Source organism: Purpureocillium lilacinum (assembly GCF_023168085.1).
Source record: "Purpureocillium lilacinum CBS 284.36 DNA, scaffold_4, whole genome shotgun sequence".
NCBI classification, from domain to species: domain Eukaryota; kingdom Fungi; phylum Ascomycota; class Sordariomycetes; order Hypocreales; family Ophiocordycipitaceae; genus Purpureocillium; species Purpureocillium lilacinum.
Window position 1 is genome coordinate 850877 of NW_027072114.1, and position 25914 is coordinate 876790.

The window sequence follows — 25914 nt, forward strand, 5'->3', positions numbered from 1 at the left end:
CATCCATGTCCCTGTGCGACCGGCCAAGTGGGTTCCTGGCTCTCCGGCCCAATCCGTGTCTGCCGCTTTTCGTCGCTCGCTGCAGGTGGTGCGGCCGTGGGTCGAAAAGTTTCGGCGGCATCTCGAGCATCTTTCCAGACATCGTCCCATACCCGCGTCTCGCCAATTGAGCCCACGTCGACGGCCACGGCCCCCTGATACCGCGCGCGACCCCTTCAACAGCCAGTCGCCGCCCTCATCCACCCTCTACGCACCGCGTCGCGACGCCTGCTGCCCGTCATGCAGCTCCGTCCGGGAGCCACGGTGCTCCGCGACGCCGTCTCCCGCAGAATCACGACGCCGGCATGCGTGCTGTGCCGACGCCCTCCCGCCAGCCCCCTCCCGGCGACGACACATCGCGCGACGATACACAGCTCACAAAGACGCGACTCAGCGTGGGCGGCGGCCGTCCAGGTCGCCTCCAACGTCGTGGGCAATGTCGTCAAGAAGGCGGCCAAGGACGGCATGACGGTCGACCCCCTGCGCACCGTCGCCAAGGAGATGCAGTTCCTCACCGGCAACATCCGCAAGCTGCTGGGCTCCGGGCACCCGTCGCTCGACCGCGTCGCCAAATACTACACCCAGGCCGAGGGCAAGCACGTCCGGCCGCTCATCGTCCTGCTCATGAGCCGGGCCACGCACCTGTGCCCCAAGAACCCGCGCCCCGAGCTCACGCAGAGTGCGAGGGCCATCGACTCGTCGATATCGCCCGCGCAGATCCTGGCCGACGTGAACCCCTCGGCCATGCCCTTGACGGCCAGGGAACCCGAGGCGCCCGAGGACGGAAACCTCGACATCCTGCCGAGCCAAAGACGGCTGGCGGAAATCACGGAACTGATCCACACCGCCTCCCTGCTGCACGACGACGTGATTGACCACTCCGTCTCGCGGCGCGGCTCGCCCTCTGCCAACCTGGAGTTTGGCAACAAGATGGCGGTGCTGGCGGGCGACTTCTTGCTCGGCCGGGCGTCAGTGGCGCTGGCGCGGCTGCGGCACGTCGAGGTCGTGGAGCTGCTCGCGACGGTCATTGCGAACCTCGTCGAGGGCGAGTTCATGCAGCTCAAGAACACGGAGCGCGACGAGCGCAGCCCCAAGTACTCGGAGGAGACGCTGAGCTACTACCTGCAAAAGACGTACCTCAAGACGGCCAGCCTCATCTCCAAGTCGTGCCGCGCGGCCGCGCTGCTCGGCAACGCAGACAGCACGACGGTCGACGCGGCGTACTCGTACGGACGGAATCTGGGGCTGGCGTTCCAGCTGGTGGACGACATGCTGGACTACACGCGCAGCGGCAAGGACCTCGGCAAGCCCGCGGGCGCCGACCTGGAGCTGGGGCTGGCGACGGCGCCCCTGCTGTTTGCGTGGAAGCAGAACCCGGAGCTGGGCGCGCTGGTCGGTCGCAAGTTTGAGCGGGACGGCGACGTCGAAAAGGTATGATTCCTCGGCCAACCTTGACTCTGTTGGCGCCAAGGGGGTGTGGCTAACTGGTCCGTGCAGGCGCGTGAGCTGGTGCTCCAGAGCGACGGCATCGAGCAGACGCGAGCCCTCGCGCACGACTACTCGGACAGGGCCATTGCCGCGATTGCCGACTTTCCGGACAGCGAGGCCAAGGACGGCCTGATTGAGATGGCGCAAAAGACGATTAAGCGACAGAAATAATGCCAGCGAGACGGACGGAGAGGAGCGGGCGGGCGGGCTCAGCGCGCCGTGTATGATTACTGTACTTTGCATGACTTGGATCAAGACTATGCCGGGCCGGCAAGGGACGGAAACCTGGGTTTCGAGGACGAGGGACGGGGAGGGGAGTCTTGCATGAGCCGGGCACATTCTGACTAAAACTACGCACATAGAGGAAGCGGCGCATGGTTCCACTGCAGAGGGGGTTGGTGTTGGTATGATACAGGCACCGGGGACTGCAGCGGCGTGTATATTCAGCTCAATTGAGGATTGGCGTTTGCAGAGGCGATTCGCATGAGGGTGCGTGTGCTGGTGAAGCAGTTGTGGCAGGGCTGAGAGGATTAGAGGTGCAGGCCGTTTCTGGTGATGCCGCCATTCAGAGACTATGTGTGAGCCACGTTCTTGCCGGCACCAACGCTGGCTCTCAGGGGAACAAAGCAACCCTAATAAAAATGCAAAAATAATGAACCATGTCGCAATGGCATAATCCATCTATGTGGCCTCAAATCAATTACTCAATCGCTCCATCGCAAAGCATGTGAGACGCGGCTCGCCGTGCGCGGTTGCTGCCAGCACCACTACCCTAGACGCGGGCGGCCCGTTCGTGGAAAATATTCCGTAGCCCTCCCGTAAGGTACCTACGCGCTCACTGCCCGCAGGCGGCGGCAGAGCCGTCGGCCAGGTCCGACAGCGGGACCTCCTTGGCGATGCCGTGCCCCGCCTGCTGCAAAACGCCCGCCCGTGCGCGCCCGCGTGCCCCGCCATCGTCCACCACTGTCACCACCGCCAACCGACTCGCCGACGCAGCCCGCGAGATAAACCATGGCGGGCCATGGGCCGGCGCGTGGGGTGCGGTGCGGTGCGGTGCGATGCCGTCCATTGATGTCGCAATGGGCAGGGCAATCTACCCTAGGACCTGGCCGGGCTCTCGTCGCCCGTCCCGCGCGTGCACTCGTAGGGAGCTGCCGAGGGATGGCGGCGGCGCTCCAGTTGAGATGCCTGCTATTACCTACCTTATCCACCGCAACGCATCCCACCCGGCGACGGCGGCGGCGCACGGCATCTGGCCTGGGCCTGGCGGGCTGCATCGATCGGGTCGGGCCCCGCGTGGCTGGCTCTCACTCACTCACTCACTCACCCTCCGTCACTCATCAGGGTCTCCGCAGCGCAGAAATAGCCCCCGAGGCACCAAGCAGAGCTGGGGTTCGTTTCCAGGTTGCCTTCCCGACGCCAGAGAACTGTAACCAAAAGGCGAGGCCCGGCGCCGGCCGACAACCACCACCCAACCCCGGCGGCGGCGAACCGCCCATCTCATCTCGGCAGCCCTCGTGATGCTCGCGGGAGCCCAGCTGGCTGGCCAAAATTCCCGTTTAACCTGACCCTGCAAACCTTACCCCGTTGCTGTGCCCCCCAGAGCCGTAGAGTCCCCGTCCCGTCCCGTTTTGGGTATTTAGACCTCGCCCCTCCGGTTGGTGGCGGCTTCGTTCACCGTCACTGTTCCGCGCATATCTCGAGACGAGCATCAACCTCCCCCTCGCTTCTCGCAACCTCAGCTCTGCCACGGCCGCGCCCGCTCGAGGACGTCGTGATCCGCACCGCACCGCTCTGCACCGCTGCGCACCGCACCGTCTCTCGCGCAACCATGACGGCCCCCAACGGCGTCGGCGCAGACGCAGGCGCATCGCCGCCCCTCACCGTCCTCGTCTCCTCGCGCGCCGTCCTCACCCTGCCCGACAACTCGCTCGTCGTCTCGCCCGCCAGCATCGCCATCTCCCCCGCGACGGGCAAGATCGTCTCCGTCGCGCCCGAGGTGCTCCCCGCGAGCAGCTTCCCCGCAGGCAGCGCCTACGTCGACCACTCGCCGCGGCTGCTGCTGCCGGGCCTCGTCGACGCCCACGTCCACCTCAACGAGCCGGGCCGCACCGAGTGGGAGGGCTTCTGGACGGGCACGCGCGCGGCGGCCAGCGGCGGCGTCACCACCGTCGTCGACATGCCCCTCAACGCCATCCCACCGACCACCACCGTCGCAAACTTCAACGAGAAGCTGCGCGCCAGCAGGGGCCAGTGCTGGGTCGACGTGGGCTTCTACGGCGGCGTCATTCCCGGCAATGCGGAGGACCTGCGGCCGTTGGTCGACGCGGGCGTGCGCGGCTTCAAGGGCTTCCTGATTGAGTCCGGGGTATGTGTCGCCAGTCCGTTCACGCGGGGTACACAATGAGGTTGATGAATGCGATGCGCTGACAACGACACACAGGTCGACGAGTTCCCGGCAGTGTCGTCCAAGGACGTGGCCCTCGCCATGGAGGCGCTCAAGGACAGTGCCACGACGCTCATGTTTCACGCCGAGATGGTGCCCGCCGAGACCAACGGCACCACCAACGGCACCAACGGCACCAACGGCCACACCAAGCAGCCCGAGGACCAGACGGCGTATCAGACGTTCCTCGACTCGCGGCCGCCCTCGTACGAGACGACCGCCGTCGAGGAGATCCTGTCGCTGGCGCACATCGCGCCGTCGCTGCCGCTGCACATTGTGCACCTGTCGGCGACGCAGTGCATCCCGCTGCTGCGGGCGGCGCGCGCGCGCGGCGTCAACATCACGGCCGAGACGTGCTTCCACTACCTGGGGCTGTCGGCCGAGGAGATTGCGCGCGGCGACACGCGCCACAAGTGCTGCCCGCCGATCCGCGAGGGCCGCAACCGCGACGGCCTGTGGGAGGAGCTCGTCGCCGCCGACTCGTGCATCCGCACCGTCGTGTCGGACCACTCGCCGTGTACGCCCGAGCTGAAGCTGCTGCCGGAGCACCTCTGCGGCGGGGACGACAAGAAGACGGCGGCGGCCTCCTCGCAACCGCAGCAGCAAAACGGCAACAAGGCCAGCGGCGGCGACTTCATGGCCGCGTGGGGCGGCATCTCGTCCGTCGGCCTGGGCCTGCCGATCCTGCACACGGCGTCGCGGCAGCGCATCAAGGCGGGCGGCGCCGGGGCGGCGCCCTCGCTGACGGACATTGTGCGGCTGTGCTGCCAGGCGACGGCGGAGCAGGTCGGGCTGGCGCACCGCAAGGGCGCGCTGGCGGCGGGCATGGACGCCGACGTGTGCGTCTTCGACGACGCCGAGGCGTGGACCTTTACGCAGGGCGACATGCGCTGGAAGAACCGCTGCTCGCCGTGGGAGGGGCGCGAGTTTGTCGGCCGCGTGCGCGAGACGTGGCTGCGCGGGCGCAAGGTGTTTGAGCTGGACGCGGGGCGGGGCGGGTTCGTGGTGGACGCGCCGTTTGGCGAGAGTATCACGGAGAGGAGGACCAGGTGAGGGAGAGAGGTGCAGGGAGATGGGACGTCATGGCTGGGCACGACGAGGGGTTCATGAAGGGCACGGGGGTTCATGAAATGCATGCCTTGAAGGCCGGGGACTGGGTTGGAGAGCATTCAGTAGCAGACCTTTGAGCTACAGAGTAGACTATGAGCATAGACGGGTGAAAAGGAATATGCATTATCCAAAGTCCTCTGAAGGCTCAACTGGCCATGGCTCAATTGTGGTGTTCATGATGTAGTAGACGGCCCAATCCCAGAGTGCAGGTTCCCATGCGAGCGCAACCCACCGAACACGGCAGTCGCACAAGCTCACGTTACCATCCCAGGTCAATTGATGCTTCCAAGAGTGAATTATCGACATTTCTCATCAATTGCGCAGTGTTGGAGCGGACAATTGATGTTTCTGCGCACGCGGGGAGACAGGCGGGGGTATATAAGAGACAATAAATCAGTTCGGAGTATCTGCGGCCATAGATTAGCTGGGAGATCGTCAGACTGAAGTTAAACTTCAATCCTACGGATGCCTATCTGAAGGTCGTGTGTTCGAGTCACACTGGCCGCATTTTTTTTGCCCTTTTTTGCACCTCTCTGCTCCACTTTGTCCAAGTCCCCATCCCCTCCCCTCGTCCCTCCATGTCCATGCCAAGCATGCCTCCCAGAGTCCCAGAGAAGCAAAGCGTCTGAACCCCACCACGACGCACCCAAACCCCACCACCTCGCGATACCCACCTCACGCACACACACAAGCACACTTCTGCCCCGTAGTCCTCTTTTTTTGCTCCAAGCCTCATCTTATACGAACGGGGCACCGGACAGGCTAGGTAGCCTGCCCTTTATGAGCATCTTTAGGTCCCCCATCGGAATATCTGCGGCCATAGATTAGCTGGGAGATCGTCAGACTGAAGTCAAACTTCAATCCTACGGATGCCTATCTGAAGGTCGTGTGTTCGAGTCACACTGGCCGCATTTATTTTTTTGCTCTTGTGTTGTTTTTAGCTCAAGATTGAATTCTTGGGTTCTGTTAGTTGTTTTTGACGCCTGTGTGCCTCGCGGGTGAAATTTCTGCCTCGCCGTCTGAGTTGGATGAGTGCTGCTTTTAGGCTGTAACAGCGAGACGTTGAAGTCACGGATTCTGCATCTTCCTTTTCGTCAGGGTATCAATGCCCACAGATAATGCTACCGTCAACCTTCACTTTCGCATCGCTGGCAAGGCACATTTACAATGAAAACGTCAACGCCACTACTTATCTTCTTCTAGTCACAATCAGTCAAGTTGACAATGCCCCAAATCTATGCAAATTATGTCTTATTACTGTACTACGGATCACCCTGGCCGATGGAGCCCCCTAAGACTCCTCAACCAGCTTGCTCTCCGGCACCTGGTGCGTCGCCTTGACCTCCTCCTCGACCGTCGTGTGCGTGGTCACGGTCCAGACGGTGGGCAGGACGACAATGAGCGAGCCGATGCAGAGGCCCCAGTTCATGCCCAGCTGGGACATGGGGCTGACCTTGAGGGCGTTGATGCGCCAGGCCATGGCGCCGCCGGCGGCCTGCAGACTCTTGTAGGCGCCGACGAGGACGGCGGCGCGGGCGGCGCTGTTGGACTCGGTGCCGATGAGCCAGTAGGCGAAGCCCTGCCAGAGGGCGTCGTAGGCGCCGTAGAAGATGTAGAGGAAGATGGGCCCCGTGGAGAGGCTGCCCTCCTTGTAGTCAATGTCCTGCTTGTGGCCGGCGGCGGTGCGGGCGTCCTGCCACTTCTGGAACTGGTAGCCGCCGCCCCAGATGGCCATGCCGGTGACGAAGACGGTGACCCAGCCGAGGCGGGCGCGGTTGGGGCGCGACAGCCAGGGGATGTCGAGGATGAGGCCGATGAGCAGGCCGCCGAGCATCTGGGCCAGCCAGTACAGGGCGCCGTTGAGGGAGCGGGAGCGGATGTTGAACGTCTCGCCGTTGACGTTGTTCTGCTGGTACGAGTAGAAGACGTTGGCGGAGAAGAAGAGGGGCAGCATGCAGGCGACGCGCCACTTGAAGATGGTGCGCACGGCCGTCATGATGCTGCCCTTGATGGTGTGCTTCTCCGTCTCGACGGCCTTGTGCAGCTGCGCGAGGCGGATGCGCGACGGGTTGCAGATGAAGACGCCCAGGCACCAGCCGAACAGCATGACGACCATGAGGGCGATGTACGTGGAGCTGGTGACGGTGCCCGACTTGGAGCTGTAGTTGAGGCCGAACGAGGCCAGCGAGCCGATGCCGCCGCCGAGGTTGAAGATGACCCAGAAGACGGCGATGGCGCGGCCCTTTTGCGACTCGGAGACGTACGTCGTCATGATGGCGCCCTGCACGATCCAGATGAAGGAGGCGCCCACACCCAGGATGGCGCCCGAGGCGATGACAAAGGCGCCGTTGCCGGTGCGGTTGAAGTTGAGCAGCGAGCCCGAGTACAGCGCGTACGTCCAGCCGCCGATGAGGAAGCAGATGCGCGGGCCGACAAACGAGAAGATGGGGCCGACGAAGAAGAGGGCGGTGGCGGCCGTCGTCGACAGCAGCGCGACGGTCGCGTTGGCCGCGACGGTCGAGTCGACCTGGCCGGAGCCGCCGAGGCCGGTGAGGGCGTTGTACATCTGGAGGCAACTAGTCAGCTTTCACCGCGTACAAGAATAACAACATGCCCCATCTTGAGTGAGGCAGCAGTGGAGAGCTGGAGACGTACACCCGGCAGGCAGAAGCAGATGAAGCTGATGAGGAGAATCTGCGTCCACGGGTGCGCGTAGAAGCGCACCAGCTTGGACGAGCTCTGCTCAAAGTCGACATTGTCGGCGACGCCCGTCTCGCGGTCGGCATCGACGTGGGCCGCGTTCTCGGCCGAGTGGGCGGCGGCGGGCTTGTCGCCCGTGCCCGCAGCGGCGAGCTCATGCGTCTCGTGGGCCATTGCGCGAGCTGCGTCCTTGGCTGTGCGAGGACGGTTGACTGTCTCGACGGGGGGTGTAGGGAGGGTGAGGGCGGAGAGAGAGAGCGTGTGTGAGAGACGACGGCAGCGGGCAGAGAGGCACAGCGGCAGAGAAAGTCTAAAAGGAAACCCGGAGCCCCGGACTGGAGAAGGGGGAACGCGGAGAAGAGGGCCGGGGCGGGCGGTTTAGATATAGCAGCCAGAAACCTCGGGGTGCAAACGCGCGAACGGACGATACCATGCCCTCGGGCAGGCTAATTGCAAGCGTTGAGCGACGACATGGAAAACGCCCGTGGGCCCTGGCGCCGTGGTGCTGCCCTTGTTGCAACGGCGTCTGGTGGTGTCGTCGTCGTCGCATCTGCTCGGCCGCAGACAGCCGGGGGTGGGTGTATGGGCGTCCCGGGCGCAGAATCCGGCGGGCGCGAGACCGACCGGGGGAGGGAGGGAGGGAGGGACACACCGAACGAACCAAGGAGCGAACCAAACCTTGGGTAACGCGCCCCCCCTGGCTCCTGGAATCGAAGAAATGGAAGCATCTTTTTGGCACTTGCCACGTTACATGGTGGCGGCCGGGCAAAACTCCACATCTCGTGTGGAAGAGGGTGGTATGGCGGCAGAGTCTGGGTGAAGATGTGGAGGGGGGAACCTGGGACGGACGGGGTGGTGGACGGGCAGCGGAGCCCCCGCTGGGTTGATCGCGGCGGCGGCGATTTCGTCGGCGCGCCAGAACTCTCCACCGGGGTGGTGCTGCTTCCCAGGCAGGTCAGAGCCCAGACAGACCTACGCCTAGCGGCCGCTGCACTGCTGCTCATGGAAGTGCTTGCCGTGACTCGCGGCAGCCGGCTGGGGCGCTGGTGGCTGAAGGCGCTGGGCCAGCGGGGGCCCCTCCCAGCTGGATGCCCATGCTGGAAACACCAATCGGTGCGTGGCGCGCAGCGTCCGGCAACCCAGACGGCGCTGCAGGGGGCCATGCCCAGCCCGCCAGCGTCCTTGGGGGCTGCTGGATGCCGGTGTTGGCGCTGCGATGGCTGCTTGGCACGGCAGAGAGGGTCGACGACTTACGTAGGTATGTAGCAGTCACAGCCCACAAGCCGTGTGTTGATGTCATGTCGGCCACCGAGACGTCAAGCGGGCACCTTTGCACGCGACCTGAAAAGTCGAGTACATACGAGAACCTTACGAGCGACGGGCGCTGGCCGTCCCCAAGGTGAGCGAGCGAGGGGCCCCGCTGGAGAGAGAGAGCCGCCCACATGGCTCCCCAGGATAAAGGCAGCGTTTCACGCCTCCCCACAGGCTCAGCGAGCCGGCGGCGAAAAAAGATTACACGTCGCTGGAGACGCGGAGGCTGATTCCCGTCCTCTCGCACCCCAACAGGCCGCGCCCCCTCCCTCTCGGGCCACGGGATAATCGCCCCCGTTGGGGACGGACAGCCAGGAAGCCAGGCAAACGAAACCCCCGGGAGGGGAGGCGGCGGCGAACGGCGTGCGGGCGCACCGTTTTGGGACTCGACGCTGAAGAATCGCGACGTTGGGTTGGCCGGCAATACGCAAGCCACATGGCGCGCCTGCAACATGGCGGCGTCTAGCGCCTGGCTTAGCGGCCCTGCAGGGTCGGGTTTGCCATTGCTGCAGCGGCTGGTCGCTGACATGCCAGACAGCGCAGCGCACTCCATGCCGGTGAAGGATCCCCGACGACATCGGCTCCGCGGCGGCGGAGGGAGGGCTGGGTAATCCCGTTTACCCTTGGTTGCGCAACGATACGGATTGCCAAAGCGGTCGAGTTCTCTCTTTTGCCTTGTTTACTTGTATATACGCACACGCACAGCTCCGGACGCCCGGGTCGAGACGCTTGATTTGAGATTCTGGGACTTGAATCCGCCGGCTACTGTATCCATCGATTTCGCCTCACACGCCTGGGGGGTAACCACCTAGTCGGTAACTCGGTATCGTTCGACTTTAACACAAATCACCGCGCAACCCGGCTGGCAGCTCAGTCGGTGCATGCGCCGGGCATTCGACGACGCGGCCACCAGATAATTACGCCGCCCTTTGATTCGTAATTTTCCTGCGTCGCCAGCAACGACACAGCAAGACCGCAACCATGGCGCCCTCAGAGCCGCAGCAGCAGCAGCAGCCCGTCGTGCAGCTCGCCGGCCTGCAGACCGAGACGAGGAACCCCCGGACCACGGCCATCGACACCGTCTCGACGCTCGAGCTATGCCGCATCCTCCAGCGCGAGGACGCGCGCGTGCCCTCGGCCGTCGAGCCCTGCGTGCCCGCCATCGCTGAGGCCATCGACCTGCTGACGGAGCGCGTGCGCCGCGGCGGAAGGGTGTTTTACATTGGCGCCGGCACCAGCGGGAGGTGAGCATCAACCGCAAACCTAGCAAGCCTCCTTTTCCCCCGTCCCCGTCCCCCTCTGCATGGCGTCTTGCCTGCCCCCCGGGCATCCCATCCATGCTTATCCCCATGCTTGCCTTTTTCACTATTGCCTTGCCCCCTCGTCTCGTGTCGCCTCGCTTCGCGCGCTGCCGTTCCAAGTGCGGAATGCACGCCGAGAGGGCCGGGCTATCGCACATGCAAGCGAGCACCGGCTGACACCACCACCACCCCTCCTCGCAGACTGGGGGTCCTGGACGCGTCGGAAATCCCGCCCACATACTCGGCACCATCCGACAAGTTCATCGCCCTCATCGCGGGCGGCGACTACGCGCTCCGCAACGCCAAGGAGGGCGCCGAGGACAGCCGATCCGGTGCCGAGGAGGACCTGCGGCCCTACGGCTTCGATCCGGACGTCGACTCGCTCATCGGCATCGCCTCGTCCGGCCGCACGCCCTACGTCCTCGGCGGGCTCGAGCATGTGCGCCGCATCGGCGGCGCCACCGTCGCCGTCGTCTGCGTCCAGCCGTCGGCCGTCCAGGACGAGGGCAACGCCGACCATGTCATCGCCGCCGTCACCGGGCCCGAGTCCGTCACGGGCAGCACCCGCATGAAGGCCGGCACGGCCACCAAGCTGGTCCTCAACATGATAAGCACCGGCATCATGATCAAGCTGGGCAAGACCTACGGCAACTTGGTAAGACCCCCTCGTCTCCTCCCCGCGCCCTCCCACCACCACTAGGTATTGTCGTTGGGCCAGTGCGGAAGTCGTTCCGGCGAAACGACACCAGAGCCTGCGCAAAAGGGACCCTGCAGCAATGGTGGCCCCCAATGCGGCAGGTCGGAGAAACTCGACGCCACGGCTGACACGAGATCTTGGTTGTTCCCCAGATGATCGATCTGAAAGCCACCAACATCAAGCTAAGGCAGCGCGCCAAGAATATCCTCCGGCTCATTGGCGGCGCGGCGTGCACGCAGACGGACGACGAGCTCGACGCCGTGCTGGCCGCGTGCCGCGGCAGCGTCAAGCTCGCGGCCGTCACCATCGTCCTGGGCGTGTCCGTCGCGGACGCCGAGGCGCGCCTGGAGCGCAACAAGGGCGTGCTCGCGCGCGTGTTTGAGGAGGCGCAGCAGCAGGCCGTCAAGGAGGAGCACCACGACGACGGGCTCGTTCTGTGCGTGGACGCCGGCGGCTCCAGCTGCCGGGCCGTCATCATGACACCGGACGGGGCTTCGGCGTGCGGCTCCGCAGGCCCGTGCAACGTGTAAGTGGTGCATGTCCGAGACGACTATTCATCGCTGACAAGTTCCCCCAGCTCGACCATTGGCGTCGATGCAGCCATGGCCGTCATGTCCACGGCCATACAAGAGGCAACGGACAACTGCGAGGCCACGCGCGGGCGGCAGTTCCAGGCCGTCAAGTTCTCCGCCGCATGGGTCGGCATGGCGGGCTACGAGCGGCCGGCGCTGTCGCCGCTCATCGACGCGGCGCTGGCGGACCTGCTCAAGCTGCGCGTCGGCCAGGGCCTGCGGGTCACGGCCGACATCGACCTGCTGCCCACGACCGTCGCCGAGGACCAGAGCCTCGACGCGGCGGTCGTGCTCGTCGCCGGCACGGGCTCCGTGGCCATGAGCTACGCGCGGGCCAAGGACGGCGGCTTCGCCCGGTCCGCGCGCGCCGGCGGGTGGGGGTACCTGCTCGGCGACGACGGTGGCGGCTACGGCCTCGGACGGGAGGCCCTCCGGCGGGCGCTGCGTCAGGCGGACCTGCACCGCATGCGCAGCGAGAGCGGCGCCGCGACTCCCAACGACGCAGCACTCTCACCGCTCGCCGGCGCCGTGCTGGAGCACTTCAAGAAGCAGCACCCGGCATGCCGGCCGCAGGACCTGCTCAGCACGGTGCTGATGCCCGACCAGCCGACGAGCGACGCGGGCGCCGCGCAGGGCGCAACGAAGCGCATCGCATCGGTGGCGCGAGTGGTGCTCGACGCGGTGCGCACGCCGGACGGCGGCGACGCCGAGGCGCGGACCATCGTCGAGGCCGGCACGGCGAGCCTGGCGGAGCTGGTGGCGGCGCTGGCGGAGACGCAGGCGCTGGACACGCGGCGGTGCGGGCTGGTGCTGGCGGGCGGGCTGATGCAGGACGACGAGTACAGGGGCCGGCTGGTGGACGCGCTGGCCAACAGGTGGCAGTTTGCGCGCGTCGAGACGGTGCGGCAGCCGGCCGTCGACGGGGCGCGGTGCCTGCAGCGGGAGCTGCGGCGGGCGCTCAACTAACACGATGCACGGGCACTCACTGCACGCGAACCTTGCCGGGGCGCTGATGGAGACGAGACGCCTCACACACGCGTGCGTATGACTGTGCTTGGACCTCGATAGACACTAGATACGAAGCGCCACCGTTAGACCTGGCCTCGAAATTACGCTTATCATCGTGACCTCGGTATTATGTGCTGCGGACCAAAACACCAAAACGGCATCCCTACCTAGAGGATCTAGAGACATTGCAGTGCCCGGAGAAATTCCATAGTAATCCCTGCCCACCGGGCAGTATCTCCGTATTCAGGCAGATACGCACCGCTCACCCGGAACGAACCCTTATTGCCTCCCCGCGCATCTGCAAACACGAGTAGGCTATCTAAGTTACTTACTGTCACGCCCACGCCACCGCGGGCATTGCCTCCCGCCCCTGATGAGCGACGGCGATCCGGGACGCTCGGCAAGCCTTCACTCGCGCGCTCGCTCGCTCGCACACTCGCCTCATCCCGCGTGGCCTAACGGCTGCCGCCGGTCCAATGGGCAACGACACGCCAAATCGACTCGTCAGTCCGTTACGGCGTCGAACTCGTACGAGCGAGGTGCAAGGGTGAAGCGCAGAACCGACGGGCATGGGGGCGGAACAGTGGCCGTGGAAACGGGCGCTATACCGCTCTCTGCCAAGGTAGTGCAACGGTAGAGGTAGAGTTGATAGAGCAGCACCTAAGTTCGGCACCTCGCACCCTCGCACCAGCGGCTGTAACGTTTTCATCGGCCAAGCGGAGTGACTTGAGTGGCCAGGTGGGTTTCAGGCACAAACTGCCATGCCAGCCCGCCGCCGCCGCTCGCTGCAGCCCGGCCCTGCCCGCCCGGTTTGCCGGTGTTTGGCGCGGGCTGGCGCTGGCGTTGGCGCTGCTGGGTCCGGCCGGCTGCCGCATGACGCGCATAATTTTCCCCCATGCTCCCGACTGTCCAGCATCTGGGGCTCCTGTCTCGTAGACCACGCACCGGTTGCCCGATGTCATGGATATTTTGTTTCTTGGGCGCGTGTCCCGGGAGCATGGTCGGTCTGGCCCCCAGGTGCCTGGCTGACCTGGCAGGGTTGCCCTAGCGCAGCACCTAATATTCCATGGTAGGTTCTCACCAGCGCTGGCTGCTGCTGCTCCATGGCAGTCCAGGTCTCCACCGCTCGACCCCGTCATCCCACGCTTTAGCGGGTCTGCCAGTGCCGTGAACCACATGCCACACCTCCTCAGCGAACGAGAGCCGCATCGCGGTGTGCGGCCCCCACGCCCCAGGGCGAAGCCACCGGCCAACGGCGAGGCGCAAGGTGTGGGCTCTTGGCCCAGCCCTGGAATCGGGGCTGGAGTGTGCTGCAAGGCAAGGCAAGGCCGAGACAAAGTGGACAATGGATGCTACGGCGGAGAACATTGAAACCTGGGACTCTGGGCGCGACTGACTGCGACTGGGGAAGATAGGAAAAAACCTGCATTGGGAGTGGTTCCGTTCCCCCGGTTTTCCCACAGTCCGTCCCGACTTTTTGTCCGTCTGCCTGCCCCCGGAGCCGCCCTGCACTCTGGAGACCCGAAGCGGAGGAAGGCGGAGGCGAACGCGGAGGTCCCCAATGCGGGCAGCCGTGCGGAGGGCCTGGAGTCTTATCCGTTGCTGTGCCGCTGGGTATTTGAATGTAGCCAGACGGCCAGGTTGAGTTGGTGATGCCCGGGGGGGGGGGGGGGGGGGGGATGGACCCGCGATGCAACGACACCGCCAACGGCCTGGACCGCAACGTCATTTCTGAAACAAACAAAACAGAGCCGACGCGGCTGGTCTTGGCTCCCTGTCGTGGCACGTAGCTACGTAATGACGGCACATCCGCCAAGACGCAGAAATTGGCTCCCCTCAGGGGTGGTGAACATGACACTTGCCGGCGCTGGGGCACGTGGTCAGCGTTTTGTGGTTGAGCGGGTTTTGGAGATCCAGGCTCATCGGGACGTTTGCCCAACTCAATCTCGAAAGAATGCAAACCATGACGCACGAATCTGCATCGACTCGGCGGGCACTCTAATTTACTTTGCATGGGGAGATGCCGGACGGACGTTTGGCTGCCTTGTTCGCCGGCTCACCGCTGCTCATGTTGGCAAGTTTCGGCGCTGGTTGGACCTATACTTCGCCCATCCGTCGATGCCGTACGTGTTTCTGGGATAGCATTGCATCTCTCGACCAACGACGCACACCACGCGATCGAGCGCGCCCTATCGACGTGAATACATTGTGCTGCGCCCGTCAGGTGCCCGCTGTGTGTGTTCCTCAAATGAGAATCGTGGCCAACGCCAATGGCTGAGCACAGGCAGACGACAAGCCCCGTAACGCGCCCGCGACGAAGCCCCCCCGAGAACAACTCCCGAAAGCCTCAATTGCAGAGAGCTGTGAACCACGACGACGATTGCTTTCGCAAAGCCCACGGACCAAAAGGCCAGCCCATTGCTCCGACTCTGCGTCCATCGAATACGTCAAAGCCATGAGCAACAGCATCTCAGCTTACCAATGTGATGCTAGAGCTCTCCCGCTTCGGATGCATCAAATAACCTGAAGCGTCCAACGGAACCCTCGCAACCTTGCCGACTGCCGTCACGCAGAATCCCCATCCATCACTTGCGTCGTCGCGCGCGCAAGCAACTCAATCGGAGAGCAGGCGCCTTCCACCATGTGTCTCGCAGCAGATGACAAATGGGCGTCCAAGTCGTCAACATTGGCTATATCAGGCGTGATGGTGGGCAGCGCTGCCCAATTAGTCAGTCCGCCAGCCAGCCGTGCAGCCGCGCGGTTGATGAGCTCATGCGTCGACTCGACTGCTGCAAGGCACCACCGTCTGGCAGCATTCAATTTGGGTTGCGCCCCAACAAGCACACCATCGATCAACCCCTCGCTGCCGGGCCGCTGGAAGCTTGCATCGAGCCACGGCGCTCCGTGGACGGGATCCAGCGATCGCAACCAGATTTCAAAGCAGGCCCTGTGATGATGCTCCATGGTGATCATGGTTCTCCGATTCCATCGTAAACGCGCGCGTAGATGCTCGAGTACTTATACCCCGTACGATCTGATCCGATCCGATCTCGATATGATCCGCACCGGCATCTTATCAATCTGACCCCCATCCACCAAGACCAACAAGCAAAAAGTGCTCTCGCCTTGCCATGGCAGCTTCCCGCGTCCTCCTCATCCTCGGCGGCGGCGCCAACGTCGGCTCCAGCGTCGCCCGCGCCATTGCGGACAACGGCTACAAGGTCGCCGTCACGTCGCGGTCGCCGCGGCCGCAGGGCGAGGCCGGCGTCGACCTGCACGTCCAGGGCGACCTCTCGGACCCGGCCTCGGTGCCGTCCATCTTCCAAAAAGTGGTGCAGGCGCTCGGCCCGCCCAGCGTGGTCGTCTACAACGGTCAGCACTGAGTGACCCTGTCCATGCCCTCTTGCTGCAGCCAGGTCGAGCTTGAAATGCTAACGGAGTGTCGAAACAGCTGCCGCTGCGACGCGCAACGCCCCAGAGGATCCGCTGGCCCTGTCGCTCGAGGACCTGAACCGCGACTTTCAAATCAACACGGCCAGCGTGCTCGTCGCGGCGCGTGAAGCCACGGCGCTGTTCGCGACGCTGCCCGCGTCGGCGCCGCGCACGTTCATCTACACGGGCAACATACTCAACAAGACGACCATTGCGCCGCTCCTCAGTCTCGGCATCGGCAAATCGGCGACGGCGCACCTCATCGCTTCGGCGTCGCAGGTCTACAAGGCCAAGGGCTACAGGTGAGTGCCAAGGCGGCGGTTCATTGTCGCCTGTGAAGAGACCCCGTGCTGACAGCCTGAGAAGGTTCTACTACGCTGATGAGCGCCAGGCGGACGGGTCGCCCGTGTACCAGAACATTAGCGGGCCGGCGCACGCCGCGTTTTATACGCGGCTTGCAGAGGGCGATGAGCGCGTTCCGTGGGAGGCGACGTTTGTCGGGGGAAAGGGCTACGTCGATTTCTCCAAGTGATGCGCTCTGTTCTGTTGGTTTCGCAGGGTGTAGTTCGCTGTTGTCGGCGCAGAGAGGCGGCCAAGTTGATGGACTTGTGGCAGTGCAGTGGCCCGTGTAGTTGCTGGAGACCAAACCGTGGAATGTTGACTCCTCCTCCTGTGCTGCTGTCGCAGCGCCTGAGAAATGCACGTCCGTAGACATCACAGCGCAACCACCTTCAAATGCTGCAGCCTAGCGGCAACGACGCCTGCAAGATGCTCGTTCCCGCCTCATCTGGCAGCACAACCTGGTCGCTGCCAAGTGCCGGCGCACGCGCCAAGCCCCCGCCGTCAGGGCCCCAGAGCGGCTGAATCCCGCGCCAACTGCACCGGCTGCCCAACCAACGCCGAACCACCCCTTTTCTAGAATGTGAAAATTCCCATCCATCACGAACCACAAGGCCAGCAAGCACGCGCGACGCCCGAGACTGCCCAGCCTCGAAACTCCATCGCCGAGTCAATTCACTCGTCTCGAGGCATCAGCGCAATGGACGGCCCCCTCGCCGCCATGGGCGCCCACGGCGACCACCCCTTCTACCCGCTCGGCGCGCCCGTCAAGAACTACGTCGCCAACACCATGGGCCCCGTCACCCTCGTCGCCATCTTCGCGGCCGCCTGCGGCGCTCTCTTCGTGCCGACGGCGCTCGTCGCCGCGCGCGTGCGCCCCGGCCTGCCGTTTGGCGAGCTGCTCGTCGCCTTTTGGTTTGTGCTGTGCGGGTGCATCCACCTGTTTTTCGAGGGTATGCCTGCCTCCCACGACATCCTTCTCTCGTGGGTTGAGACCCAGACTGACCACCGGCGCGCCAGGCTACTTTGCGTACAACTTCCTCGACATGGCCAGCCGCATGGACCTCTTCGGCCAGCTGTGGAAGGAGTACTCGCTCTCCGACTCGCGCTACATGACGCAGGACCCCTTTGTCGTGTGCATGGAGACCATCACGGCCGTCTTCTGGGGCCCGCTGTCCTTCTTCTGCGCCTACGCCGTGCTCGCGCGCAGCCCGATGCGCCACCCGGTCCAGCTCATCGTGAGCCTGGGCCAGCTCTACGGCGACGTCCTCTACTACTGCATCTGCTGGTTCAACGAGCTGCTCAACGGCCTGGCCTACTCGCGCCCGGAGCGCTTCTACTACTGGGCCTACTTTGTGCTGTGCAACGCCTTTTGGATCGTCATCCCGCTCATCCTCATGGCCCAGAGCGTGAGGGAGATTTCGGCCGCGTTTTCTAGGGGCCACAAGGCCAACGGGGCGGTCAAGAAGTCGCAGTAGGGAGTCTGGTGAGTGCAGGTGTCGCGCGGCGTGTTTGCAAGCGGGTGGATTCTACTTGTACATGTGTGTCGTATAAACCGGCGTGAGCAGTGGCATCATAGATTTACACGGCGAGAGCATCAGACAGCGTTGTGCGAAACACGAGACGGTACATGATAGACGGCATGCACAAAACAAGACTACCCAATGTGCCTTACGACGCAGTGTCTGGTGATTTCCGCGACTGATGCACCAAAATCGACAACTTGCCAGTCTTGTCGCTACAAAATCCAAGACGGGTGGAATTGCAAGGCTAGGTTACGATCAAGACTGGTGGATGTGCTTGCTGGTGATACAGCAGCGGCTGCCAACCTACCCTGTTCTCCGCGCGTGAATACATGTAAAGGCGCAACGGCTCGGATACGGTGCTGTCGCAATCAGCGTCCATGGTCATTCAGTCATGTGTCGAATAAATCGCATTGCTCGTCAGGAAGACAGATGTCCATCTGCAGCACATGCTGGCCGTCAGGAACACTCTCTACGTCAACGCCAGTCGGCACATCGAGGCGATCTACGGCGGGCGACAAAGGTCCCGCATAGAACGACCTGCAGGCAGCCCTGTCGCCACGCATCGCACCCAGACGTCGCCCATCGATCGCTTTGGAGCACTAGCAAGAAACGGAACCATCAGACGCGTCTGCAATTACAAAAACATTAACAAAAAAAAAAAATAGGTAGCTTCTCTTTGATTGAGCGTGTCATCCTTAGTGCAGGGGCCATGCTAATCTTCTCTGTCTGTAGTACGGGTTAGGATTCGAACTCGCGCGGTTCGTAGAAGCGACGTAGGGGCTTACTGACATCGTTTCAAATTGACCAAATGCCCGAAGGCAAACAGTTTGAGCACTACTCTAGCTTATATACCTAGACACCTCCACTAGTGGGTGGCGCTCCGAACCGCCCACTGCCGTCCCGGCCCACACACACTCGCCCGCGTCACCCATCCACTGTGTTGGAGCGTCGCTGACCGGTCCATCAAGATGCTGCCTGTGACAGAATATCAGAGCAGAAACTCGCCAATACGTACGGACTGCTTCAAGTCTGGTACCCGTTGCTGTTACTCACTAGAAGGGCGCCTTCGCAGCGGTGAAGTCAGGACATGCTCTTCACTCACTGGATCTGCGACGACACGGGCGATACAAGCAGGCAATGCAAACAGTGAATTCAACAGGTCCATTCCGAGTCTACTTGTCGTATCAAGACGCCCAACGCCGTGCCATGCAATCATCCGCGCGCGTGCACGTATATTCACTCCGAGAGGCCATCGATTCCTTTCCTGATGCCGTCAATCACGCCGCTCCACTGGCCAGCGCCTTTTACTCTGCTCACGTCCGCAAATCGATCGCACGCAATCATGCGAACCAGCAGCGTGTCCTTGGCCCGTCGCAGGCTCCTCCCTTCGCCCTTGGTGAGGTACTCTTCGAACCACGCCTCCTCCGTCGCGTCGAACGGCATGAAGGCGAGCTGCGAGACTTGACCTGACTTGTCACCCTTGCCGCCGTCGAGCACACCGCCGATCCATCTCCTGAACAGCTGCTCGCGCGTGTGCTCTGGATGCGTGCGGGAGAACAGCAGCGCCTCAGTCGCGTTTGTCCGTACCATGGCGTCGAAGAGCAGCTCCAGGGCCAGAGACGTCTTCAGAATCGGCTGCACGGTGTAATAGTAAGACAGCGCGAGGCTGTAGTCGTTTCCTTCCGCGTGTCGGACGAGGGCGACAACAATGTCGTCTGCGAAATCGGGCGTCAAGGATGGATGCGCCACGTACTCGAGCGCGTGCTATACCTCATCGTCAGCTCGTCTCTTGCTCGAGGGCGTCAGGCTCACCTCATGGTCTTGCCGGTCCATGTACCACAGGCCCTTCATAAAGACCTGGTAGGTGCTGGGCATGCCCGTGTCCATGGCGAAAGCCTCGGAGATGGAGTCGCGGCTGGTTGCGACATCAAAGTCGAGCAGGATGTAGTAGAGCAGGGACTGCTTGTGGTGCATCGACATGCCGGCGTCGCATATTTGCTGATGGAGCTGTCGCAAGGCGCTGTCGGACTTTGGGGGGTAGATCTTCGCTGAAGTCACGAGTCAGCATGGATCCATGGTCAACATCGACCTACTCACATTTGGCAATGCCGAGCGCCTTCATAACGCGGTCGATGAAGAGCGTGCCGTCCAAGCTCTTCCGGTGGTCGTCAATCTCGTGCTGCAGCTTGCGGTCGTAGGGAATCTGCAGGTCCGCCGGAAAGACGTCCTGAAACTTGGTGTAGTCGAGCATGGCGGCGGATCTCGACGGCAATGGCGCAATCGCAGGTGGTGCCGGCCAGCTGTCGCAATTGAAGCTCGTGATGTTGGTCTGGAAATAGTACGTACCGCGAGCTGAGGTGCGAGCTTGGCTTGAGTGCCGTCGCGCTGTCACGTGCGGCGTTAGTGGCGGCACACCCACCCCAGCGTGGGGTCGCTTGTTTACAAACCACGGTTTGGGACATTTCCAAACAATCCAAGACCTGCCCCGGCGACGCGAGTGCATTCAATCTGCAGCCAACGCAATCAACGCGACCCGTCGCGGCGAGACTCATCGCCATCAGATTACCCTATCGCGATCTTTCCATACTTTAATTCTTCCTTATTGTGCCCGAGAACTCCCACAAACAGCCGCCATGTCGGCGACAACACCCCCGCGGCCTTCGCGACGCGCCGCGACGAGGCGCAAGGCCATTGTCGACTCTGACGACGAGGACGACCTCGCCAACACCACCAAGATTCCGGTCGACGACGAAGAAGACTTTACTCCAGAGCCCACCAGGAGTCCTCGGCGGCAGACGAGGAGTCGGCGCTCGATCGCTCCCGCAGCTGCTCCCGCCCCAGCGCCGAGGGCTCGCGGACGGCCAAAGAAGACGCCAACGCCGGCCCCTGCCCCCGCGGCCGCCACAGAACCCAGTGAGATTTTCGATGCGGATCAGACGCAGCAGCTCGAGCAGGGCGATCCGCCAAAGAGGGCCTCTACGCGAAAGCGCCAGAGCACGGCGTCTCGAGCGTCCATCGCGACGACCCTGGACATGCCGCCGCCGCCGACTCCCAAGGGCCCCGCGTCGCCCGACGCCACGCAGCTGCACGGGTCGCCCCTGGCGGACATTACCGCCTCCAGTGTGAATACCCAGAACACCGAAGCCGACGACACCATCAAGCCGATCAAGCCGTTTGACACCATCATGGACAAGCCGCTGGACATTGTGCTCAAGCAGAGGACAATCACCATCCCGATGGTGGAGGAGACGACGACGCCCAAGTCCCGAATCGTGCTCACCTACCTCATCCTCAACAACTTCAAGAGTTACGCAGGCCGCCAAGAAGTCGGCCCGTTTCATGCTTCGTTCTCGTCGGTCGTTGGCCCCAACGGCTCTGGCAAGTCCAATGTCATCGACTCGCTGCTGTTTGTGTTTGGTTTCCGAGCAAGCAAGATGCGGCAGGGCAAGATTTCTGCGCTCATTCACAACTCGGCCCAGCACCCGAACCTAGAGTTTTGCGAGGTCGAGGTTCACTTTCAGGAAGTGATTGATCTGGTATGTCAGACTCCCCATCTACACGTGCACGACCCGCTGACAGCCCCAGCCCGGCGGTGGCCACGAGGTCGTCCCCGACTCGGCGCTCGTCATCTCCCGCAAGGCTTTCCGCAACAACTCGAGCAAGTACTACATCAACGCCAAGGAGTCCAACTTTACCACGGTCACGACCCTCCTGCGCGAACGCGGCGTCGACTTGGACCACAAGAGATTCCTGATTCTGCAGGGCGAGGTTGAGTCGATTGCTCAGATGAAGGCCAAGGCCGGCAACGAGCACGAAGACGGCCTGCTGGAGTATCTCGAGGACATCATCGGCACCTCCAAGTACAAGACACCCATCGAGGAGGCCGCTGCGGAAGTCGAGACTCTCAACGACGTCTGCGTCGAAAAGAGCGGCCGCGTCCAGCACGTCGAAAAGGAAAAGCACAGCCTCGAAGACAAAAAGGACAAGGCGCTGGCCTACGTCCGAGACGAAAACGAACTGGCCATGAAGCAGTCCGCCCTCTACCAGCTCTTCATCCACGAGTGCAACGGCAACGTCGCGGTGACGGAAGAGGCCATCAACCAGATGCAGGCGCAGCTGGACGAGGAGCTCGAGAAGCACCACGGCAGCGAGCAAATCATCAAGGATCTCGAGCGGCAGTACTCCAAGGGCAGCAAGGAATTCGAGTCGCAGGAGAAGCAGACGCAGGCGCTCGTCAAGGAGATGGCCAAGTTTGAGCAGGAGCGCGTCAAGTTTGACGAGAAGCGCAAGTTCTTGGACGACAAGCGCAAGAAGCTCGAAAAGACGATTGGCAACGCGGAAAGCTCGACGACCGAGGCCGACGAGACTGTCGAAGAGTGCACTCGCGACATTGAGACGCGGGTCCAGCAGGTGGCCGAACTCGAGGAGCAGGTCAAGGAGGAAGAGGCGGAGCTCACCAAGATCCGCGAAGGCCTCAAGGGGAAGACGCAGGCGTTTTCCGACCAAATCTCCGCCAAGCAAAAGTCCCTCGAGCCCTGGATGGAAAAGATTAACCAGAAGCAGTCCGCCATTGCCGTCGCCGAGAGCGAGATGAACATTCTCCAAGACAAGGCGAACGCGGGCGCCGTCGCTCTCGAGGAGCTCCAGGGCAAGGTCGCGTCCATCGAACAAGGCAAGGCCGCCAAGACAAAGGAGCTCAAGGCCTGCGAGGCCGAGAAGCAGGCGCTCGTCGAGGAGGCCGGCAAGATGGACGAGGAGCTGGCCGTGCTGGCCGGGCAGGAACCCAAGTTCCGGTCGAAAATCTCCAACGCCAGGCAAAAGGCCGACGAGGCCCGCTCGAGTCTGGCTAACACCCAGACACGCGGCAACGTCTTGACCGCCCTCATGCGCATGCGAGAATCCGGCCGCATCGACGGCTTCCACGGGCGGCTGGGCAACCTCGGCACCATCGACCAAAAGTACGACGTGGCTGTGTCGACGGCATGCGCCGCCCTGGACAACTTTGTCACCGAGACGGTGGACGCAGGCCAGCAGTGCATCGAGTACCTCCGGAAGAACAACCTCGGCCGCGGCAACTTTATCTGCCTGGACAAGCTGAGGTCCCGCGACCTGGCGCCGATTCAGACCCCGGAGAATGCCCCTCGACTCTTTGACCTGGTCAAGGCCAAAGAGGACAAGTTCCGGCCGGCCTTTTACCACGCCATGCAGGACACGCTGGTCGCCGCCGATCTCGCGCAGGCGAACCGCATTGCCTACGGCGCGAAGCGATGGCGCGTCGTAACCCTCGACGGCGAGCTCATCGACAAGTCTGGCACCATGTCCGGTGGCGGCACGACGGTCAAGAAGGGCCTCATGTCGGCCAAGCTCGTCGCCGACACCACCAAGGAGCACGTGGCCAAGCTCGAGGAAGACCGCGACGCGTGGGAGACCAAGTTTCAAGAGTTTCAAGAGTACCAGCGCGAGTGCGAGGGCAAGCTCAAGGAGCTCAACGTCAAGATCCCGCAGCTCGACACCAAGATGCAAAAGATTGGCCTCGAGATTGAGAGCGCCACTCGAAACCTGGCCGACGTCCAGCGGCGCATCAAGGAGGTCAGCAAGGAGCACCAGCCCTCGGCGTCAGACAACAACCGCATCTCCGCGCTGCAAAAGGAGATTGCCAAGCTCAACGCCCAGATCGAGGACATTCACGGCGAGACCGCCAGCGTCGAGGAGGAGATCAAGGTGCTGCAGGACAAGATCATGGAGGCCGGCGGCGAGAAGCTGAGGGCGCAGCGGGCCAAGGTGGACGGGCTGAAGGAGGAAATCGCATCGCACAACGAAGAAATGTCCAGCGCAGAAGTGCGGCGGGTCAAGGCGGAGAAGCAAAAGGTCAAGCTCGTCAAGGAGCTGGCCAAGGCCACCAAGGAGCGCGACGCGGCCGTCCGCGACCTCGAAAAGCTCGAGGACGACATCAACAACCAGGGCGAAAAGGCCGAGGAGCTGCAAGCGCGCGTGCAAGAGGCCGAGGAGGGCCTTGCCGCCAAGAAGAAGGAGCTCGCGGCCTTTAAGAAGGAACTGGACGAGAAGGCGTCGGAGCTGAACGAGAGCCGCGCCGTTGAGATCGAGATGCGCAACAAGCTGGAGGAGAACCAAAAGGCGCTCGCCGAAAACATGAAGCGCCTCCGGTACTGGGACGAGAAGCTGTCGAAGCTCGTCCTGCAGAACATTGAGGACCTCATCGGCGAGCCCGCCCCGAAGCCGGCCAAGGCCCAGAAGGAGTCCGCGTCCGAGGAGAGCGACGATGCGGAAATGGCCGATGGCTCCAACTCTGGCGACGCAGATGGCCAGGCGGAACCCGAAGACGCAGAAATGGCCGACGCCCCATCAGACCCGGACGGCTCGCAAGAAGGGACGGAAGAAGAGGACGGCGACTCGGGCGACGAGCTGCGGGAATTCCCCAGGTACACGCCAGACGAGCTCGCCGACATGAGCAAGGAGACGCTCAAGGGCGAGATTGCCGCGCTCGAGGAAAAGACGCAAAATGTGAGCGTCGACCTGGGCGTGCTGGCCGAGTACCGCCGCAGAGTCGAGGAGCACGCGGCCCGGTCCTTGGACCTCCAGTCTGCCATCGGACAGCGCGACGCGGCCAAGAAGAGGTGCGACGACCTGCGGCGCCTGCGGCTCGAGGGCTTCATGGAGGGCTTCAGCGCCATCTCGCTGCGGCTCAAGGAGATGTATCAGATGATTACCATGGGCGGCAACGCCGAGCTCGAGCTCGTGGACAGCCTCGACCCGTTCAGCGAGGGCATCCTGTTCAGCGTCATGCCGCCCAAGAAGAGCTGGAAGAACATTGGCAACCTGTCTGGTGGCGAGAAGACGCTGAGCAGTCTGGCGCTCGTCTTTGCCCTGCACCACTACAAGCCGACGCCGCTGTACGTCATGGACGAGATTGACGCCGCCCTCGATTTCCGAAACGTAAGTCCCCATGGCCCCCGCGCGCGCATTCGGCTACTGACATGCTGCAGGTCTCGATTGTCGCCAACTACATCAAGGAGCGGACAAAGAACGCCCAGTTCATCGTCATCTCGCTCCGAAACAACATGTTTGAGCTCGCTGCGCGCCTCGTCGGCGTGTACAAGGTCAACCACATGACCAAGAGCGTGACGATTGAGAACAGGGATTTCATCGAGCGCCCCCAGCCGCCGCCGCGGCAACTGGGCCCGGGACATACGACGACGTTGGCATTGAGGTGATGGGATTCAGCACTGGAGTTTGAGACGCATTTGCACATGACTGGCCGGGCAGGGCTTCGCAGGACTTATGATTATGACTGGAATCTGGGCATTGCATGTACGATGGCAGACGTTTGGATGTGTATGGAGGTTGTTCGTGTGTACTTGTTAATGTCGGCAATTGATGCCACAACGTGATGCACGACGACGCTTGATGCAGCAGCTGAGAATGTCGAGCACGGCTGGTTGTCCGCTTCACGCCCTCGGCTGACGGGCGCAGCTGCGAGGTGACGTTCCACGCCCAGGGTTTGCGGGATCGCGTGCAACCCTCGCCAAGCCGATGAGCGATCTGCGAGCCACGAGCGAGGTGCATGGCTCGACGGGAGGCTCAGCGGTGCAGGGTCTCGACTCGAGCCGAGACAGATGATGGCCAGTTGAGCTGTGCTGCGGGTGCACCATTGGCTCGGTGTCGAGATTTCGCCTGCCGGCGCTGTGGTGCAGTCGCAGAGTGTGAACTGGCGAGCGCAGTATCTACGCCTTGGTATCACGGCCCCTTTCCTGTGTCATGTCCCCGTGGAGGCTATAGGCAAAGGTAGAATCGTGCCGGCGAGATGGGTAGGGCGATGGTACTGACGTTGGAGCTGGACATCCTCGGCGATGCCTCCTGGACGATATCAATGCGTGTGTCGCATCCGGCTCACAAGATGGCCCCTAGCCGAGCGAGTCGAACAAGA

General features: G+C 62.9%; 9 protein-coding genes and 2 non-coding genes across 11 annotated transcripts; 9 read left to right on the plus strand and 2 right to left on the minus strand.

Annotated features, from left to right (window-relative positions):
- Nucleotides 1-279: 279 nt before the first annotated feature.
- On the plus strand, nt 280-1698 carry PLICBS_005461 (coq1 putative hexaprenyl diphosphate synthase; the record flags this gene model as incomplete). Its single annotated transcript, XM_018319144.2, has 2 exons — nt 280-1470; nt 1537-1698. The coding sequence occupies 2 exons, from the start codon at nt 280-282 to the stop codon at nt 1696-1698; spliced, it is 1353 nt and encodes a 450-aa protein (XP_018181618.1).
- A 1660-nt stretch (nt 1699-3358) lies between these two features.
- PLICBS_005462 (uncharacterized protein) lies at nt 3359-5026 on the plus strand (the record flags this gene model as incomplete). The annotated part of the gene is made up of 2 exons (XM_018319145.2): nt 3359-3895; nt 3971-5026. 2 exons carry the CDS (start codon nt 3359-3361, stop codon nt 5024-5026), a joined length of 1593 nt encoding a protein of 530 aa, XP_018181619.2.
- Nucleotides 5027-5492: 466 nt separating this feature from the next.
- On the plus strand, nt 5493-5590 carry PLICBS_005463. Its single transcript has one exon. It is a non-coding gene; the product is annotated as a tRNA-Phe (tRNA).
- Nucleotides 5591-5896: 306 nt separating this feature from the next.
- Nucleotides 5897-5994, plus strand: PLICBS_005464. The gene has a single exon. It is a non-coding gene; the product is annotated as a tRNA-Phe (tRNA).
- A 380-nt stretch (nt 5995-6374) lies between these two features.
- On the minus strand, nt 6375-7957 carry PLICBS_005465 (uncharacterized protein; the record flags this gene model as incomplete). Its single annotated transcript, XM_018319146.2, has 2 exons — nt 6375-7649; nt 7739-7957. 2 exons carry the CDS (start codon nt 7955-7957, stop codon nt 6375-6377), a joined length of 1494 nt encoding a protein of 497 aa, XP_018181620.1.
- A 2118-nt stretch (nt 7958-10075) lies between these two features.
- On the plus strand, nt 10076-11622 carry PLICBS_005466 (uncharacterized protein; the record flags this gene model as incomplete). Its single annotated transcript, XM_018319147.2, has 3 exons — nt 10076-10338; nt 10597-11050; nt 11245-11622. The coding sequence occupies 3 exons, from the start codon at nt 10076-10078 to the stop codon at nt 11620-11622; spliced, it is 1095 nt and encodes a 364-aa protein (XP_018181621.2).
- Nucleotides 11623-11694: 72 nt separating this feature from the next.
- On the plus strand, nt 11695-12630 carry PLICBS_005467 (uncharacterized protein; the record flags this gene model as incomplete). The annotated part of the gene is made up of 1 exon (XM_065600722.1): nt 11695-12630. The coding sequence occupies one exon, from the start codon at nt 11695-11697 to the stop codon at nt 12628-12630; it is 936 nt and encodes a 311-aa protein (XP_065456794.1).
- A 3173-nt stretch (nt 12631-15803) lies between these two features.
- On the plus strand, nt 15804-16636 carry PLICBS_005468 (uncharacterized protein; the record flags this gene model as incomplete). The annotated part of the gene is made up of 3 exons (XM_065600723.1): nt 15804-16044; nt 16124-16406; nt 16468-16636. 3 exons carry the CDS (start codon nt 15804-15806, stop codon nt 16634-16636), a joined length of 693 nt encoding a protein of 230 aa, XP_065456795.1.
- A 528-nt stretch (nt 16637-17164) lies between these two features.
- PLICBS_005469 (uncharacterized protein) lies at nt 17165-17921 on the plus strand (the record flags this gene model as incomplete). Its single annotated transcript, XM_018319149.1, has 2 exons — nt 17165-17396; nt 17464-17921. The coding sequence occupies 2 exons, from the start codon at nt 17165-17167 to the stop codon at nt 17919-17921; spliced, it is 690 nt and encodes a 229-aa protein (XP_018181623.1).
- Nucleotides 17922-19205: 1284 nt separating this feature from the next.
- Nucleotides 19206-20220, minus strand: PLICBS_005470 (uncharacterized protein; the record flags this gene model as incomplete). The annotated part of the gene is made up of 3 exons (XM_018319150.2): nt 19206-19733; nt 19782-20017; nt 20067-20220. 3 exons carry the CDS (start codon nt 20218-20220, stop codon nt 19206-19208), a joined length of 918 nt encoding a protein of 305 aa, XP_018181624.1.
- Nucleotides 20221-20602: 382 nt separating this feature from the next.
- Nucleotides 20603-25201, plus strand: PLICBS_005471 (uncharacterized protein; the record flags this gene model as incomplete). Its single annotated transcript, XM_065600724.1, has 3 exons — nt 20603-21505; nt 21555-24923; nt 24974-25201. 3 exons carry the CDS (start codon nt 20603-20605, stop codon nt 25199-25201), a joined length of 4500 nt encoding a protein of 1499 aa, XP_065456796.1.
- Nucleotides 25202-25914: the final 713 nt, after the last annotated feature.